The sequence below is a fragment of the Colossoma macropomum genome, unplaced genomic scaffold (genome assembly GCF_904425465.1).
Source record: "Colossoma macropomum unplaced genomic scaffold, Colossoma_macropomum, whole genome shotgun sequence".
Lineage (NCBI taxonomy): Eukaryota > Metazoa > Chordata > Actinopteri > Characiformes > Serrasalmidae > Colossoma > Colossoma macropomum.
In genome coordinates, this window is record NW_023494785.1 from 11,800,618 (window position 1) to 11,818,584 (window position 17,967).

At 43.7% G+C, this 17,967-nt stretch overlaps 1 protein-coding gene across 4 annotated transcripts in view; it reads left to right on the forward strand.

The window, feature by feature from the left end:
• nrp1a (neuropilin 1a) overlaps positions 1–17,967 on the forward strand; it is an 81,972-nt gene that overhangs the window by 2,687 nt on the left and 61,318 nt on the right. For all 4 annotated transcript variants that reach the window (XM_036582795.1, XM_036582787.1, XM_036582780.1 and 1 more), the window contains one exon: positions 168–342. In XM_036582795.1, coding sequence (XP_036438688.1) covers positions 168–342 — 175 coding nt within the window. The remainder of the gene's footprint in view (positions 1–167; positions 343–17,967) is intronic.

Consider the following 17,967-nt stretch of genomic DNA (forward strand, 5'->3'; position numbering starts at 1 on the left):
GTGGACTGTAACTTCCCCAACTTTTTTTTATTCGTCTGACTAACTGTACGCGCGAGCCAGCCTCTAAATAGGGAGAGTTTTGTTATATTTTCCCCCACGTGCTCTCTCACCAGCTCCCATTTGTTCCGTGTGTGTGTGTGTGTGTGTCGCGTGCGCTGTCACTGCAGATAAATGTGGCGAGAACATCAGGATCACGAGCGCCAACTACCTGACCTCCCCCGGCTACCCAGTCTCATACTACCCTTCGCAGAAGTGTGTGTGGGTGATCACGGCGCCGGGAGCCCACCAGCGGATCCTCATCAACTTCAACCCTCACTTCGACCTGGAGGACCGCGAGTGCAAGTGAGTTGCCGTTCCCGCGTGCACGAGCGCCTCCTAGCGCACCAACGCTGAAACCCTCCGTTCAGCCGGGCTCGGGCCACAGTCGTGCTTCATGGTGCTTGGCTCTTAGTATTAACCCGGATTTAGGACGAGGTGTTGAATGAGTGCGTTCACTTTTTACTGTTAATATGCACTTTTAGGTGCCATTAGGTCAGCTGTGGAAAAGCTGCTTGAAAAGAGGTTTTGAGCTTGGCAGATACAGACTAGTCGATTTCTGGAATGACACTGTGATTCAGGAGTTGACCTGTTGTGCAGTTTGGTGTGGGGTGGATTATCTGAACACTATCTGTAATGTGAGTTGATGCATCTCTCGCTCTCTCTTTCTCTCTCTCTCTCTCTCTCTCTCTCTCTCTCTCTCTCTCTCTTTCTCTGCTCTGGCCCGTCTGCTTCCTTTGTTTGTGCCAGAGGGTCTGGAGAATGTTGTCGGTGGACTGTCGCCGTGTGCATGTCTCTGTTACACTATCCTCTCCACCCAGATAGTCTTCCGCCCCGAGCCCTTTTGTGTTCACAGAAAGTCTCGTATTAGTGGCTCCGTTTATCAGGATCTTTACCTCTTTACAGCCCTGTAAACCCACTGAGATTTACAGCTTCAGATGACCCAGTGCTGTCTGCACAAAAGGGGTCAGTTTCTTCTGGAGGCTCAGGTTTCTCTACCCAGAGACTAACCCCCCCCACCACCCCACCATTCCCTCACACAGTCTTCAAATGGGAGCTACTCATGTAGATTGAGTAGATGTGGATGGACACATGGTGAGCACACCGTGCTTGGCCCCTAATGAAATTATCTAGGAACGAGTTTCCTCTGTTTAAAAATGCTGAGTGAAAGAATTAGTGCCCGAGGCTGTAAGCAGAAAAAGAAATACATTCCCCAGCTCAGTTTGGGGGAAATAAGGCATCTTTTTTTCGCAGTTTAACACAATGCCTTAAGCCATTTCAGGCCGTTCGCTGCAAACCATTGCATGAATTTGTACATTTCCTGTGTTACCAAATGTGATACTTTTCTATATCCTGGCTTAAAATGGGTGCGCATTATTTTGTTTATTGCTCCTTCATTTGTCAGTGGATATTGAAGATATTACTTTACATGCCCCACTGCCAAGTACCCTTATTATGCTTGGAGGTAGGCCAGCGTGCAATTTGCCCGTTTGAGCGGTCACGGATTGTAAACCACAGTATTAAAGGATATTCTAACAGCTAACCTGAAAAGACATTTGTGAAATCTAATCAGCTCACCGCAGTGCCCAAAACTTGCCCTGACCATGATTTTCAGTGAAGAAGAGGAGAATTCGAACCCCTGGCTATTCTAGAGCACCTTCTGCCGTCCTCAAACAATCTGAGGTTTACATTTCAATCTCAAGGCGAGACCAAAATATAATTGTGTTTCAGTTCCTCTTGATAATCTTTCCTCCTTAAGCCGTCATTTGTAGTAGCTGTGGAGGACCGACATAAGCTTTGAATTTGCTTCATTTTTCCCCTCTTTGTGACTGGTGCAAACTTAGCAGAGGCACAGGCGGAGATATATGTTTTCTGCTAATTTGATTTAGAGTGGAGATGGACATCTGTTTGGAGGGTCTGGTGTCTGCAGATTAGGGAGTGTTTTCTCAACTCTTGCTGGACACACATTAAGGGCCCTTGCATGATGGAAACTGTTGATGTCCGAAATGGCCTCCTTATCAGATGGAAGCTACAGAGGCCGCTTCAGTGAGCCACTGGCAATCTAATTAGCAGCAAATGGAGCACACATGTTCTCCATGTTCCTGACATGTCCGCTATCAACAAAGCAAACAAGAAGCTGCTGGTGGAAAAAAGCCACTGCTTTATAATGTGTGCATTGGTAAGAAATATGAGACTAAGAGAGAAAGAGGAGAAATAGAAGAAGAAAGAGCGTGAACTCCATGACTAGATAAGGCCCTAAGTGGTTTTCAAGGATGGGCTTTTTTGGACTGTGTTTGCATTTCTCGTCTTTTCTAAAGGCTTTCAGGTTGCACGCCCATGAAGTCTTAGGAGAAAGCTGACCCTGTCAAGACAAATATTTGAACTAGAGTCCTTTCACTGCCTCCCACACTTCTACCAGGGCGAGCAGGTTTCTTCTGAGTTGCTTCTAGGAGCTCTGCGTGTGTTCAGCTCTCCCTCTTCTGAGAGTTGTCTGCTGGAGAAGTCTATAAACACGCACACTCATATGCTTGTGAGCGTCTGTACATTGCTAAAACTGCTAAAACTTTGTTTTCCCCCCAGAAGGGCCTAGTTTGAATGCAAACAGTAGAACAGCGCTAGCTTGAGCGTTCAGAGAATATGGGAGACAGCTTTGCTGCTTCTGTCAGATCGAGGCGTTCGGTGTTGGACTCAGAAATACCTCTTGGCACACGCAGCGCGTCTCTTAAAGCTGGCTGAGTTTCTCTAAGGCTCTGCGCTTGGCATGCTGTGTGGTTGTAGTTTCTTTTTTGCGTATGCTGTGTCAAAGCAGCATTCTGCAAGATAGGAGATCCCCTCTGACAGCGTCATGAATCATTGATGCTTTCAGATTTGCTGACCAAACACAAACATAACACGTTCTTTTCAGACTGTTAGATACCTGCTTTCAAAGGAGTACTCCAGCATTCTTTAACCTAATCTCTGAATGCTGCAACTGGAGCATCTGGTCAGTTACCATGAACAATAGTTTTGATATGTCTACTATACTTATTATAAGAACAGAAAACCCTCTGACTGGAAACATGGATAATAATAGAAGTCAATGGGCAGGTGCTTATCTGCTGCCTTCTATGACGAGTGACTTTCCAAGGGCCCAAATCCAAGTAGGTCCACTTTAGATGACTGTGTGAGGTTGGTTAGGTTACTGTGCCTTTATGACTTTATTGTGCTTCACTCATAAAACAGTCTGAAACAGTCTGTAGGTTGAATAGGTAGATTATATGTAAATTTGCTGTATTCTTTGACATCACAAAGTCAGTTCAAAACAATGCTTTTGCAGCATGATTTCCATAAATAGGCTGTATGCACTGGGAAGTGAATGAGATGTTTTTAAAACTTTAATAATGTTTCCATACTACATCAAACTCTTATATTAAAAAAGAAGTCATGAAAGTTAGGTTTTCCATGAAATGGGCCCTTTAAGTCAACAGGTTTATTTTCAGAACATTACTGTCTGTGGAAGTCAACTGTATGCTACAGAAATCAGGTTAAACAACTCTGGGAAACAGTAAAGAAAGAAATGGGGTGAAAATTCTGTTCTTCAGAGCTCGATTCATTTGGTTGTTTGCTCGTCTGAGAACACAGAACTGTCAACAGAGCTTTCAGTTGTGTATGTCTGTGGGAGAGAGAGTGTAGTTTGCAGCAGTAATATTCAGGGAATGCATGGTTAAGAAAAGCCCATTGTAGGCCTGGGAGAAGTCATCAAATGCTGCTGGGCCTCTCAGTGTTTCAGAAGTGCTCGAGCCCCCTGTGGCTCAGCAGAAACCCTAGGCCTCAGAGTGCAGCCTCTCCCCTGTCCCCAAGACTCTGCCTCCTCGCTGTCCCGCTGGCTTGGCCTGCAGAGCAGCACACACCCCGCTGGGAAAGCAAACACTCTCCTCTGGGCTAACGCACAATGCACATCCTGTAACAGGGTTGGAGCGCTGTAGTGGAGGAGTGGAGGCTGGAGGTGCAGCTGGTAAGCAGAGGAGCTGCTCTTACTATAGTGCAGCTTTGATTTACGCAGGCCTGGTAAATGTAGACTGAGCACGCTGAATGAGATTCAGGCCACAGGTTGCTGTTTTATTCAGCTGTAGGGTAAAGACCCCCTGCTATGGATCTGAATCAGCTGTTAAGAGAGTATTTGAGGGTTTAGTTTGCATGCATGTGTATCTGTGTGTGTGTGTGTGTGTGTGTGTGTGTGTGTGTGTGTGTGTTGTTATGCATGTTAAAGACAAAGATGGTAGTTCTGCAACCAAAGAAAAATAGGGGTAACCGACCAATAACCAACAAAATGGTCCTGAATTTGTAAAGTCCTTATTATTAGTCAAAGTCTCTATTACATATAATACATATAGAACATATTAGTATGTATAGATATATATACCTTGCTAATACATATAGGACATATGTATGTAAATACGTATGTGTGTCTGAACAAGAAGAGAGGTGTAAGTGATAAGTATTTCCTTTGGTGTCCCATAGCACTTTAAACCCCAAGGTAGATTCTTTATGCACTGTTTGTGTGAGCTCCTACAGAGCAGGGGGCCTATGTGTCTCTTCTCCCCCACTGAGTGGCACCAAGGCTGAGGAGTGCCGTAAAACTCTGTGACCCCCTGGATAAGGGGTTAACTTTATTAATTCGGTCAAAAAGTATTGAGATATTGATTTCTATCACTAGTGCCCCGCACTACTCACAGCACATAATGAAAATATGTGTGATTATTTTAAAGGGATCATTTACATTTTTAGCCCTTGGTGCTATCAGTATTGCAAAGGCCAATTTCAAGATAATGATTAACAAACAATATATCACGCACCTTCTGCTTTCCCCTCTCATGCCCTTCAGCAGCCCCGGCAAACATGGAGAAAGCCGGACGGCATGCTCGTTCATCAGCCGTTGTCATGGAGGGTGGACATAAAGAAGGGAGGAATGCAGTGCACCTCTTTCATCTGGCGCTGACGGGGCTTTTTAAAAACAGGGAATGCTCTGACCTCGGGGCCCGCGGAGGAGGACTGGACTGACACAGACTGTTCCGGATACTTATAGCCCTGTGTTAGTGAACATAAGCTCTGTGTCTGCTTATGCGAAAGTGTCAGAGAAGCCTTTGGCAGGCTGAGAGATCAAACACAGTGGCATGACTGGCCAGCCTGTTCCACAGCGGCTGGCAGGGCCAGTGGAGCGGCTTCTGTCCTGTTTAACAGGTCTAAAACAGGTGCAGTGGCTGAATGTGGCCTCCCGAAGAACGGCCAGAGTTGTTTGTTCCGATAACAGGCAGCGCGCGGCGTGAAGCTGAAGTGTTGGGTGGCTTAAATTCGATTGTGTGGGACGAAAGCAGCCCATTACGTTGTGGACGTTTGGCAGGGCTCTGGGCAATTTGGAGTGTTTGGAAGCTGTTTATTTCTCTCCATTGGTCCCAAATCAGATTTATGCTGTGTGTCTCAGTGAATTCTGGCTGCAGTGTTTTGCAACACATATGCACACACACACACGCACACACACACACACACACACTCTTGAACTCGCTAACACACAAAAACAGCTGAGCAGGGGAAGTCCCCCAACTAGACCTGCACACAGTGTTGTTTTGTGGGAAGTCATGTGTTCTGTTGAAGTGAAAAGGGCACGTACAATCCCCTCTCTCTCTCCCTCTCACTCTCTCTCTTTCTCTCTCTCTCCCTCTCCCTCTCTCCCTCCCTCTTACTCTCTCTCTCACTCTGTATGTGAAAATGCCTCAGTCTGAAGGTAGCAGTTCAATACTTACTTATTATCAATAATATTCAACAATATAAGTACAAGCACACCTTTAAAAAGTGGTTCTTTATTGGTTCTTTAGTAAAGCCAATGGTTATATAATTATAGCCATGGTAAATCGTACAACCATTTGAATGCATACATGGTGCTTTGCATGGTTAAATGGCTCTTCTTAATGATGGAGAATCAGTTATATATGTTTTTTAAAGAGTCTACTTAAAATGTGGTTCTATATACACATTCAAAAATGATGGTTCTTCAAGAGTCCTTTAGCAAAAAAAATGGTTCTATGTAGAACCATGAACATTGAAAGATCCCTTTCCGTGATTCACAGGTTCTTTGCATCATGAAAGGGTTCTTCAGACTGATGGAGAATGTGCTGTAGATGGTTCTATATGTAACCTTTTTTGACATTGGGTTCTATGCAGCACCAAAAAGAGTTCTCTTATTGTTACGATGTCAGGCTTGTTACAATAGAAGAACCTGGAATTAGTGCATTTATGACTAAATTCATGTTGTGCAGCTCCAACGTGGGGATGAATGACACAATGTTTAAAGGCTATAGTTTCAAAAAATTAAGCAATGTAGAAGAAACCAGATCTTTTAAGTTAAATCAGTCACAAAGTTAAGCACATGACATTGTTTGAAATAATGAAATGGTAAAAATGTTGAATTACGTTTGATGTATTTAATCATTGGCTTGTACTGAAGAACAAGTAGCACAATAATACAAAAAAATAAATAAATAAATAAAACTGGGACACTTAACTTTACTCACCATAAAATGGCCTCAAGCTTATACATGAAAATGATTTGTTACAAATGTAATGTGAGCTTAAATAAATAAATCAATAAAAAAGAAAAGTTACATTCATATTAAGCATTTTTTTAAAAGTAATTCTGAATCATTCTGAAAAACTGAATTGGATCATGAGGAAATGTAAGATTTCATGATGCATTAAATCAAGTGAGATTCACATCCCTGCACCCCCTCCTCCTCACCCATCTCACCTTCAAGTGTGACACTGAGTCAGAGGTTCTAAAGTCATCTGGTTAATGAGAGGGATTAAAGTGCACTGTGTGTGTGTGTGTGTGTGTGTGTGGATGAGGGGGTAGCTACCGGTGAAGTGCTTCACCTTGGCCGTGTGTTGGAAGGACAGGCTGATTGAAAAGCTCTCTCTGTCTGCGACATCTGCCGTCCACCCTGCTGCTCTGTCACTGGCTTGATTCATGCGTTCTCTCTCTCTCTGTCTGTCCCTCTCTCTCTTTCTCGCTCTCTCTCCCTGCCACTTCACTGCTCAGCATGAACGGATCTGTAAGCCGGAGAAGAGGAAGGAGAGGCGAGGGTGTGGGGTGGGGGGAACGTGTGGATAAGGAAAAGTGGAAAGTGTTAGAGACAGAGAATATTTGTGGAAAAAATGGAGTTGATAAAGGAGGGAACAATTTAGGGCATAAAACTGCTGCAGGTGAAACGAGTGATGGAGCAGGTGGAGGGCAAAATTGAAGGAGAGAACTGAGCAGAAAGTGGAAAAGAAGTAGAGAAACAGAGAGTTGGGAATTAATTTGAGATGTGCATAATGAAGGAATGAAATGAACAGGAGGATGCTGGTAAATTTAAGGTTAGAACAGTCGCTGATAAAACAGGATACAAATCCGCTCTGCTCCGGTGGCACAGCAGACAGTCGCAAATCTTCTCCTGAAAACTCTACTAAGCTAGCTAAAGAAATGCCAGAGCTTCTAGGCAGCTTTTTTGGCACAGGCCACCCAGAGCTCTTCAAGCTTTCCGCCCAGAACAAACTTCTCAATGTGGCCGTTTCCCGTCCCGGGCTTAAAGCCGGCCCAGCTGAGAGATTCCTGCCGCTCATTTAATTTCCAATCCCTCTCAGTCTCCTCAAGAAGAGCTTTACGGAATGACATGATGAAAGAACAACAAGCTAATCTCTGAACTTAAGTCTGGATCTGTAGGTTCAGGATTAGCTCTTCACCAGGCCCTCTTTCTCTCTCCTATTTTGCAGATGAAGAAGGCTGTTGACGTTAAAGCTGTACTTTAATTCCACGTTCTTTTCCAGAAGCCGGCTGCGCTCGAGCCCGAAAGCTCATCTGGATATGAAACGAAGCCTTATTAGCAACAGGTTTTTCTTCTCCAGTCAGCTTCCAACACACAGCCTCAAACATGGAGCTTGTTTTTTGTGGCCTTTCAATAATAACAACAACAAAGGACAAAATGAATGAACTGTAATTACCACTCGTGAGCAGCCGGGGCATTGGGTGCCTGCTAGATTGGCTAAAAAGGCCCAGAACGCCCTGGTGCTTAACGCCCTCCGCCCCTCCACAGGCTCAGAGGGGCCCTATGGGCGCGACTTTAATTGATGCGCCCCTTTTAGAGCTCTAATGCGTCATGTCAGTGCGTGCTGGCCTTGTTTAGTTTGCTGTCAGGTTTGCAAATGGCCCTTTGCCTTTTGATTGATGAGGTCCCAACCCAGGCCCGAGTAAAGCCCCAAAGCTCTCGAGCTCAGGGTCTGGCTCTGGCTGGGGTTTGACATGACTTCACTCTACTCAGGCCTCACACTGGGGATGGAGGGGGTTTATTTTGTAGACAAATCCAACTAGTGAGTTTGTTTGCGGTGGGTCTAGAAGAATATCTCCTCTCCTCTCTCCCTCTCTTTCTTTCTCTCCTCGTTTTCACCCACTCTTTGCTGCTCTGGGTTGTCCATCTCTGTTTTCCCCACCCTCATTTGGACGCGAAGTCTGACGGCTGCGGGCAGACAGTGATGGATGGTCCTGGGGCTTTCTCTCTGATGGAGTCCAAGGATCTCCGCTGCAGCCCCTCACAGGCCCTTCATTTGCTCTCCTCTTGATCTTTTCTTTCAGCAGCGCACTGCGTGTTTTCTTTTTGCGCAGGATTGTGTATGTAAGCGGTGGCTTTTTTCTCACGCTATAATTTTTGCAGTTCAACAATGACTGTCACGCAAGCTGTAAATTTAACTGCATTAAAGTCAGCACCATGGTGGGACGCTAGTATTTTCCGATAGCGTCACATTGTTGGCATTGAGTCAAGCCTGTTGGCCTCCTGCTTTCTCCTCTCCTCTCTCCTCTCCTCTCCTCTCTGCTCCTTCTCTTCTCTTCTCCACCCTCTTTACTTTCTACGCATTGTCTCCTCTCTAGTTCCTTTCCTTTCCTTTCCTTTCCTTTCCTTTCCTTTCCTATTTTTTCCCCTACTCTCCCTTTACCTCTTATTTTTTCCTCTACTCTCCCTTTACCTCTTTTCTCCTCTCCTCTACTTTTATTTCTTTTTTGTCCTCTCCTCTCTTTTCCTCTCTGCTCTTTTTACTTTTTTCTCCCCTCCTCTTTTCTTCTCTCCTCCCCTCCCTTTATCTTATTTGCCCTCTTCTCTCTCCTCTCCTCTCCTCTCCGCTCCTCTCTCATACATTTTATTTTCTCATCTCCTCTCCTGTCCTATTTTCTCCTCTCTTCTCCTATTTTCTCCTCTCTTCTCCTATTACCTCATTTTCTCCTCCTTTCTCCTCTCTTATTTTCTCCTCTCATTTCCCTTTACCTCTTATTTTCACCTCTCCTCTTCCCTGTTGTTTTCTCCTCTCCTTTCACCTCCTGCTTTCTCCTCTCACCTCCTTTTTTCTCCTCTCTGGTAGGTCTGCTAGTCATGCTGAGAGGGCTAGGCTCATTATCAGTCAAGAAGGCTCCAAGTTGGCAGAGCCTGTGTGGGTTTGTGAACAGTGAGGTCAGTTTGCCCTCCAAACTTTGGCACCATCTTTGGCACCAACATTTTGATCAAACTGTGGCACACTAAGATACCGTACATGCACACACACATATACATCCACACGCATACACACTGCGCAGGCCACACCAGTTGCAGCGGAAGAGAGGCAGCGCTTGGCACCTGGTTCACTCAGCATGAACGCTCTTCACTGCAATTCGGAAAGCTGGACGCATTCCCCATTACAGAGAAAAAGATGAACAGAGAGCCAGAGAGGGAGGGAGGGAGGGAAAGAGAAAGATCGAGAGAGAGAGAGAGAGTAACGGTAATGATGTGCACGTACAAAGGAAAAGGCCATCCATCACATTGCTGGACACCGAAACAAATGTGGGAGAGTTTAGAGTTCCCCTTTGTTCTGTCTTCCTCTTTCTCTCTATCAAAAATAAGCAAACATCTGAAGGTTATGCGCTTATGTTTACATGCGTATTGTGTGGGTATGCGTGTTTCCCCACTCACTAGATCCACTTTCAGACTTGTCCCATGCATATGAGTTATGGTGCTGACCTGGTCAGAAAGAGTGTGGCCTTCCCTGTCCACCCTCAGTAAATGAATGATCCCAGAGGGAGGGGTGTGGATGGAGGGATGAAGGAGGGGTAATGGGGATGTAAGAAGAGACATGCAAGTACGTTAATTGAATTAGTCCCATGGTGCTTGTCATAATAATAATAATGAATAATTCTATGTTTAATTTATGTAGCGCCCTTTGCTGTTGTTGGTTTGTAACAGCAGCAACAACAACAATAAAAACAAATAAAGTGTCATTGGCAACAGATGTGAGGTGGAAAATGAAAATATTGAGAAAAGAGAAAAGTTTTCAGCTGGGCGTGGAAGGAACAGAGAGAAGATCATGATGCTAAAAGATCAGAAGTAGCCAGCGCCAGCCGCCTCCAGCCTTCCTCGATCATCCATTCAAAGGGTGTAGAAGCAGAGAAAAAAGGAAGGAAAGGAGGAAGTGATTGAGCGAGTGAATTAATGAGTGAAAGCAAGTGGAGAAGAGTGGAGGTGGATGCCATAACCCACCCAACGCCCAGTGCCTAAGGGCTATTCCCAGTCTCATTCATTAACCAGTAACCTCTCTCTCTGTCCCTCTCTCCCTCTCTCCACTCTGGCTCTTACCTCTGGTTGACCTCCCCCCTACTCTCTGCCTGTATTCGGTCCATTACTCGTAGCTGAGTGTGCATGGCACTACAGTAAATAAATGGGCCTGATGCTTTTGTAATTGACTGCTTGTCTCTCTTGCATGGCCCACGGCACAGTCACAGACATGAGCGTCCATAGTTTTGGTCTAAATTTAGTTCCGTTTTGAGTTCAGTGGGGCACAGGCTTTCCACGAACCCATCTCCAGATATAATTGGAAGCATACAGCATACTTTCTTGTTTTGTTTTTCAATTAAATTTTTTTACTGTAGATAAGCATAGCTAATAGTCTGTTGGTCAGTTTCCTTCTTTAGTGGTTTCCTTCTTTCATTATTTCTTTATTATCTCTGTCAGATCATCAGCCAGCATTTGCTTTTCATTCATATAATACTGCACTGTGTTTACATACTCCTTAGGGTAGTTGAGTATGTCATAGATCAAGAGATCAAGAGATAGCTGATATATGTAATATGTTTATTAATATAGCACAAGAGGGTTTATTAAATGTCTATAGTGTTAGTGTGCAACTAACTGATTCTTCATTAGTTTTGATTGTCCTACAGATCTATTCATTGTCCACCTGACTGTCCTGTTGTCTAGAATAAGAGTACAGTGCTGTGTAAAAGTCAGAGACCCTTTATTTATTTAATTTCCGGTCAAACTGTGATTTAGTACAAGTAAGAAAAAAGAAAAAAGTACAATTCTTCCACACCTCCAAAGTTCAGTCTTAGAAGTTGGTTGCATTTTCTGATTCTCAATATCCATGTAATCCAAAACTCATTCAGTGATGTTGAGGCCTGGACTTTTGGATGGTCAGTTCATTGTTCTGAGAACACCAGCAGCTTCTTTGTTTGATTTGCAAATCTCCTTTTCTCAGTAACAACTTCTGGGCAGCTACACATCCTTTCAGACCCATAGTGTTGAGCTGTGCTGTGGAGTTGATTGGGGCTTGATTTTCTTCTGTTTCTCAAAGACGAAAGCTTTAAGTACTGTTTATCTGATGGGGAGAGTTTTGGTGGTCTACCAGGCCTTGTGTGGTTGTTAGGACTCCCTCTTTTTGTGCATATTTATGAGTGGATTAGTAGAGTAGAAATCTTTTTTTGCAAACCAATGAAATATTTTATAAAAATGTCTTTGTGTGAAGTAGACATCAGTTAATGTGTTGTGCTGCATCAGTGTCCATATTTTTGGCCTGGAGCATCTTTGTGTTTGGGAGTGACCCACTGTGTTGCTGGAGGGTGAGTGCACTGGTAAAACTGACTGATTCTCTCTGTGCTTTGCTTTTCCTCCATGTGTGTATCTCTGCTGGCGTGCTATGGAGTCAGGCTCTGCCCTCATTAGAACACACAGGCTGGAGGAGAAGCTCGCGTGTGTTCCCCTCTCTCCCTGCCAACCAGCATTAGCACTGGGGCCTGAAACATCACATTCAGCCTGAAGCTGGCGATGGCAGGGCATGATTGTGTATTTAATGGAAGATGGTGTGTGTCTGCCCCTGCCACTGTAACCCCCACCCCCCCATCCCCGCTGCATTTTACCCTTGACTTATCGTCGCTGTAACTACAGCACTGGGCCTGGTCTGACCGAGAAGAAGCACTGTGGATGGTAATAATAACCTCCTATCAGATGTCAAGGTGGGCCAAATGGAGACCATTCTTTCATTAATGGTCAAAGAAATGGGTTCTTTAAGACATACTGTATGAAGACCTGCTTCCCTGTCCAGCTTTGTTCTGTTTTTTTGTCACTCTTTTTCTCTTTTTTTCCTTTCTGTTGGCCACAGCGTACCAATGAAGAGCAAGACTTTGTGTTGGCTTACTAAGGGTTGACACTACACTCTTAAACAGAAAGGTTCCTAACTGGTTCCTGGCATGAACAAATGGTTCTTGGAAAAAAAGTTAATTGGGGTACAACCTTTACATTATTTTATGTTTCTTAAAACTTGAAAAAGGTTCTTTACACCCAAACATCTTATTACCAAAACAGTTAATTCATTAGCCAAAAAGCGTTCTTTGCATGATGCCATAGAAGAACCACTTTTGATTTCCTTCCAAGGGATTGTTCTTTGTAAATACCTGAGTATGAAGAACGTTTTTTAAAGTTTAAAGAATCTCTACATAATGTAAACATTCTTGGAAGAACCCTTAAACTAGTATAGAATCTTTACTTCATGTGAAGGTTCTTTAGGAAGGTTCTTAACACTCACAAATCTCATTTACAAACATGGCTCTCCAAAGAGCCATCCATTGAAAGGTTTTTAAGGGAACCATATTTGGACATGAGGTGTATGAGTGTAAAGAATCTTTGAAAAGTTTAAAGAACCTCCACGTAATGTAACGCAACTAAAAAGAACTCTTCGCATGTTGTGAAGTTTCTTTAACCTTTAAAAGGTTCTTCACAGTCACAATACTAGTTCTTTAGGGAACCAAAGTGGTTCTTAAATGGTATCACTCAAAGAACCCTTTGTGGCACATTTGTTTAAGAGTGTACGGCTGCACAATAGGCGCAAAATATCACAATGCAGTTATCATATCTAGCATTTCACATTGATTTACACTGTGCCGTACAGCACAGCCAATGCTTCAGTGTAAAAGTAGCAGAGTGTGATTTTTAAGAAATATTCAAGTATGTTTGTCAGACCATGTGATTCAGCAACATCTGCGACTGCTCAGCCTGCTCCAAAGCACCACACTCAGGGGAAATTTCTGTGATTTCTCAGAGCTCTTTTGCTGAGGAGTGCTGTTACAACAATTTTAATGCACCAGGATTTTAATGCACCAGGGTTACTATTAAATTAATTGCAGTTTGTGCAGTTACTAGATTTGGAAACATTGATGTGCTAGTCTTTAAATATCTGTAATCAGAATTCAGTATTATTGTAAGAAATAAAACTGCAGCTTTGTGTCAGCGTGTTCCAGGCGAGCTCACTCAGGTGAAGGCTGCAGCTAATTTGGTGCGGTTTCTCATCATATCCTGCCCGTATGTGAAAGATTGATCTTCATCCTGTTCTGGTGGACGTGCAGTTAAAGAGGCAGATGACGGGACTTCCTTGAGCTCTCACAGCTGCGAGTGTGTGCATGTGTGTGTGTGCAGAGTTCACATAATTTGAAGTCTTAGTGAGCTCAATAGAGACAAAATACCAGAGCTAAGTCGAACTATAAATGCATATTAGCCATTCTGCCCCTGGGCAGCGCTTCTAATTAATCGCTCATGCTCTTTTAAGAATAAGAGTGGGTAGTCTGATGGCAAATGAAGGCGTTTTATGGTGTAATATTCCATCTGTGGTTCTTAGAATGTATTGTAACAAAGCACTTTGTGCTGGAACTGGAAATGAGATGGCAGAGGATGCTGTGCATGAACATTATGGAAGAACATCAAATACCAGAGCTTTAAATATATTAGTAGGCGTTAAATAAAACATAGGCCCTTTGGTATTAAGAGAAAAAGACAATTGTATGTGAAATTAAGTCTGACTTCATCATCGAGCACAGTCCTCTTTCAATACTGCTCCTTTAGACCCTTCAGAGTGACATAAGCACATTATCATCTGAGCTCACTGCTTTTTAGGAGCAGCTGAAAAGAGTGGAGGCCCTGACTGCACTGTCCCAGAGAGCATGCTCATGTAGGGCTTTGCAAACAGAGAGAGTTTTGTGGCTTGTTTTGCAGTTTTCTCTCACATGAGACAGGATTGAAGGCCCTCCAGCAAATTTTGCTCCCTCGCTCTTTGTCTACATCTGTCTCTTCTTCACTATCTTCTCCCTGTTATATTTTCTAACAATAGATTTCTGTGTCTGTGTACTAGTTAGACGCCATAATTAACCCTTAATACTTTAATTCATTAATGTAATTGTTAGAAATCTGTGGAATCTCTGAGCAGTGTAATTAGGTAGACTAATAAAAGTGGGTATGCTGAATCCATCAATGTTAATCATAATTGCCGTTTATGAAGGCATGGGGCGCAGTCTGCTGTGCTGAGCTCGAGAAAAATTGACTAGACTCTAAAAATATGTATCAAAGAGGAAGAGCCGTGGGGCCGCTATGCGCCTCTGTGCGTCTGCTCAGTTTGGCCTGCTTTGATATGGAAGAGTCATATGGCTGATATACGCGCTGAACCAAGGGTGTTTCCACCCTTCCTTAGCCATACACCACTGCCCCACCGCACACACACATGCACGCACTTTTTTCACTACCCACTTCTAAAAGTGTCTGTTCTAATCAGTTTAGTATTGGAAAACCAGCTTAACCACTGGGTGGTACTCTGGCCTTGGTGTGACACATCAAACAGCATTAAATGCTAATGGTAGTGCTGGGCAATATATCATTTATAACAGGATCCCAGTGTCATACGACAATACTGAGTTCTAGTTTCGGTAGAGTTATTAGATAACACAACCTTAGAACTGCAATATATTGGTATTTGCTGGTTGCTTCAGATTGTTTTGACCATTCAAAATACATAAAATCTAAAGCATTTAAATGATTTAAAGTGATTATTTGCTCTAATTTGACCCTAAATAAAGGATTTTTTTTCCATATGAGTGGCCAACATAACCTGAATCAGAATGTATATATTATTTTGAGTATTTCAAACTGAACATGATACAGTGGACATTAAAGTAATACAGTTTTCAATTTTTTGTCACCAACATTTAGTGAGAGCAACAGTATATACATGTTCCAGCTCCTCTGAGATTGTAGCCCTCTTGTTTAAAAGGGAACTGGAGTTTTCCACTTTGTTGTTGCTTCTGTTAGTTTGTGAGTTGTTACTTTACCCATAGTTCTGTCTAGTGTAGTCTGTCCTCCAGTGCAGGATCAGCTGTGTGATTTGCCTGTAAATTATGTTAGACTCAACGTTCTTCTGTGATAACCAAATTCATGGTTTCAGGGTGCAACTGTGGATAGTTTAAAGGGTCTGTTTAGGACAATGGGTTACCTGTGCATTATTAATGCGTAATTAAAGTTCATGCATTATTAACCCCTTTAAGTCCCAGACCTTTCAAATACTACCTGACAAACACAATTACATTGTGATAACGGTGTAACAAGCAGTTGTTTTGGTGCCCACAACGTTGTCACAACACTGAAATGTAATTTCTTAGAAAACTGTGACAACGTTATCTGACAACATTGTGACAACGTAGTGGCAACTTTGTCAGTATGTTGTTACAACCTCCTAGAATCCTTCATAAGTTCCATTATGTTGTGCATGGAACTCCATAGAGTTTTGCTAAGTTGCCAATAGGTAGTCTTAACACCACAGCACATTACTTAATAATGAGTTTACAAGAAAGTAGACAACGTTGTGACAATGTTGTGTGTTTGCTGGGTAAGGCTTATTATTAAGGAACTACAGGGAACTCAATGCAAACCAGTTGAGCTATTCTCAGGTTATAGAAGTGTGTAAAAAAACTTCTGGGCCAGCTAGTGGGCAATGGTCATTTAAGGGGTTAATGCATTAATTTTGACACAGCTACTAAAAACTGAACATGGGTAAAGTTTACAGTACTGCATAATGTTCACTTTGATCAGAATCAGAACAAAACAAGCTACGTCAGGTTTGTGAGACATCATTTTGTAACCTTAAATGTCATAAAATACTGTGATATATGTGGAAAATATTATGATATTGAATTTCACCAATACTAAAGTTTGAAGCAGACACCTTCGAAACACTGTGTCCAACTTTTCAGTCACGGGTCGAGCCGTTCCTTTCTGTGCCCTCCGTCTGAGATCGCTGAAGTTAATAACTCCATTCGGGAGTGTTTCCATCATTCTCCCAGCTGCAGTAAGGTTGAGCCCCTGTCACCTCTCTCCCTGTCTGTCATAGTGCCACAGCGCCGGAGTGACGGACAGCGGCGAGGTCATTACTGAGCTAAGCACGGCTTGCAGCCGTGAAAGCCCATTACAGCCAGCTGGGTTAATGAATGTCACATGTAGTAGCTGGACAGTGAAGAGCTATAGCAGCATGTCCCCTCCAGGCCCAGACTGTTAAAACAGCAAAGGAGAAAGCGAAAAACGTCCAGATACACTGGCTTTCTACAGTTAACCACGTTGGACTTGGGCCGGCTAAATGACAGTTTGCTAGTCGTTTTATGCTAACCCTTGACACTTGCTCAACGCCCTGTAGCGGCTAAGCTGATGGGGCTTTTTTTTGTTTTGTTGAGCAAGGCCAGGTCAGGTCAACTCATTTACAGGTTGCCTGTCAAATTTGGCTTAATCCTGAGATATACTGAAATTATTACAGATGCTTTAGGCGTGAGGATTAGCGTTAGCATTTGCCATTTGACAGCAGAGCACAAGAGACTTGTCCTTTACTTAGGCAGCACCACCTCAGCATGTACAAAAGAATGACTGTAGCAATAAGGTCACATTAAACCTGACCCTCCATCCGCAGAGGCAGGTTAAGTGATCTGTCCGGTTGCATAAGACTGGAAATTGCTAACACTGTAGTCGTGTTTTATTTCTCGGCATGTATCTCCGGAGTTGAATGGCAGCAGTTTGAGTAGTGGCAGGCTCTGTCCCGCCCCGGCCCTGTTTTATTGTTAGTCTGTGGTTTATTGTCTCTTCCCAAGGCGCGTGTGAAGTGGAGCTAATGTTCTTATTTGACACTTCTGGATTGCCTGCTCTGTGCTCTCCCTTCAGACCAGCCGGCCAGCTAATACAATGCGGGGCACCGAAGCGAAGGTCATGGAGAATTAGATTCATCCCTTTTGTTTTAATTTCCCCTCTGGATTGGCAGTCCATTTTCACCATTATCATGGTCGGAGGATATGTGTGTTGCGGTGCATGTGTGTGCGCGCTCGTTTGAGCATAAAAGGGTCTGACGGGACTGATGGTGGTCTGCACTTGCTGACAACACTCAGACAAATGTCTGTCAGGTTAAGGCCAAAGATATTGTCTGGGAGGGCAGAGAGAAAAGAGAGAGAAAAACACATTAAAAACGTTGTGTCTGCCGTGTCCTCTGGGGGAGGAAGCTGAAGCGGGTGGAGGCAGGGTGTCGGGGGCGAGGAGAGAGATACAGAGAGAGAGATTTGAGGCCAGGGGCAGGTGGATTGGAGTGCTGTCTGAACTGAAGAATCGGGTGGCTCTATTTTGATGAGATTGCCTGGCTCTCCTGCTCGTGGCTCCAGGGAGCGATTCCCTTTTATAAAAACGGGCCTTGTTGCTTGTTCTGGCTCTGTAAACGGCACACACTCGTCATGCCAAGCTCCTGTACAAAACTAAACCCCTGCAGGTGTCTACAGAAACAGAT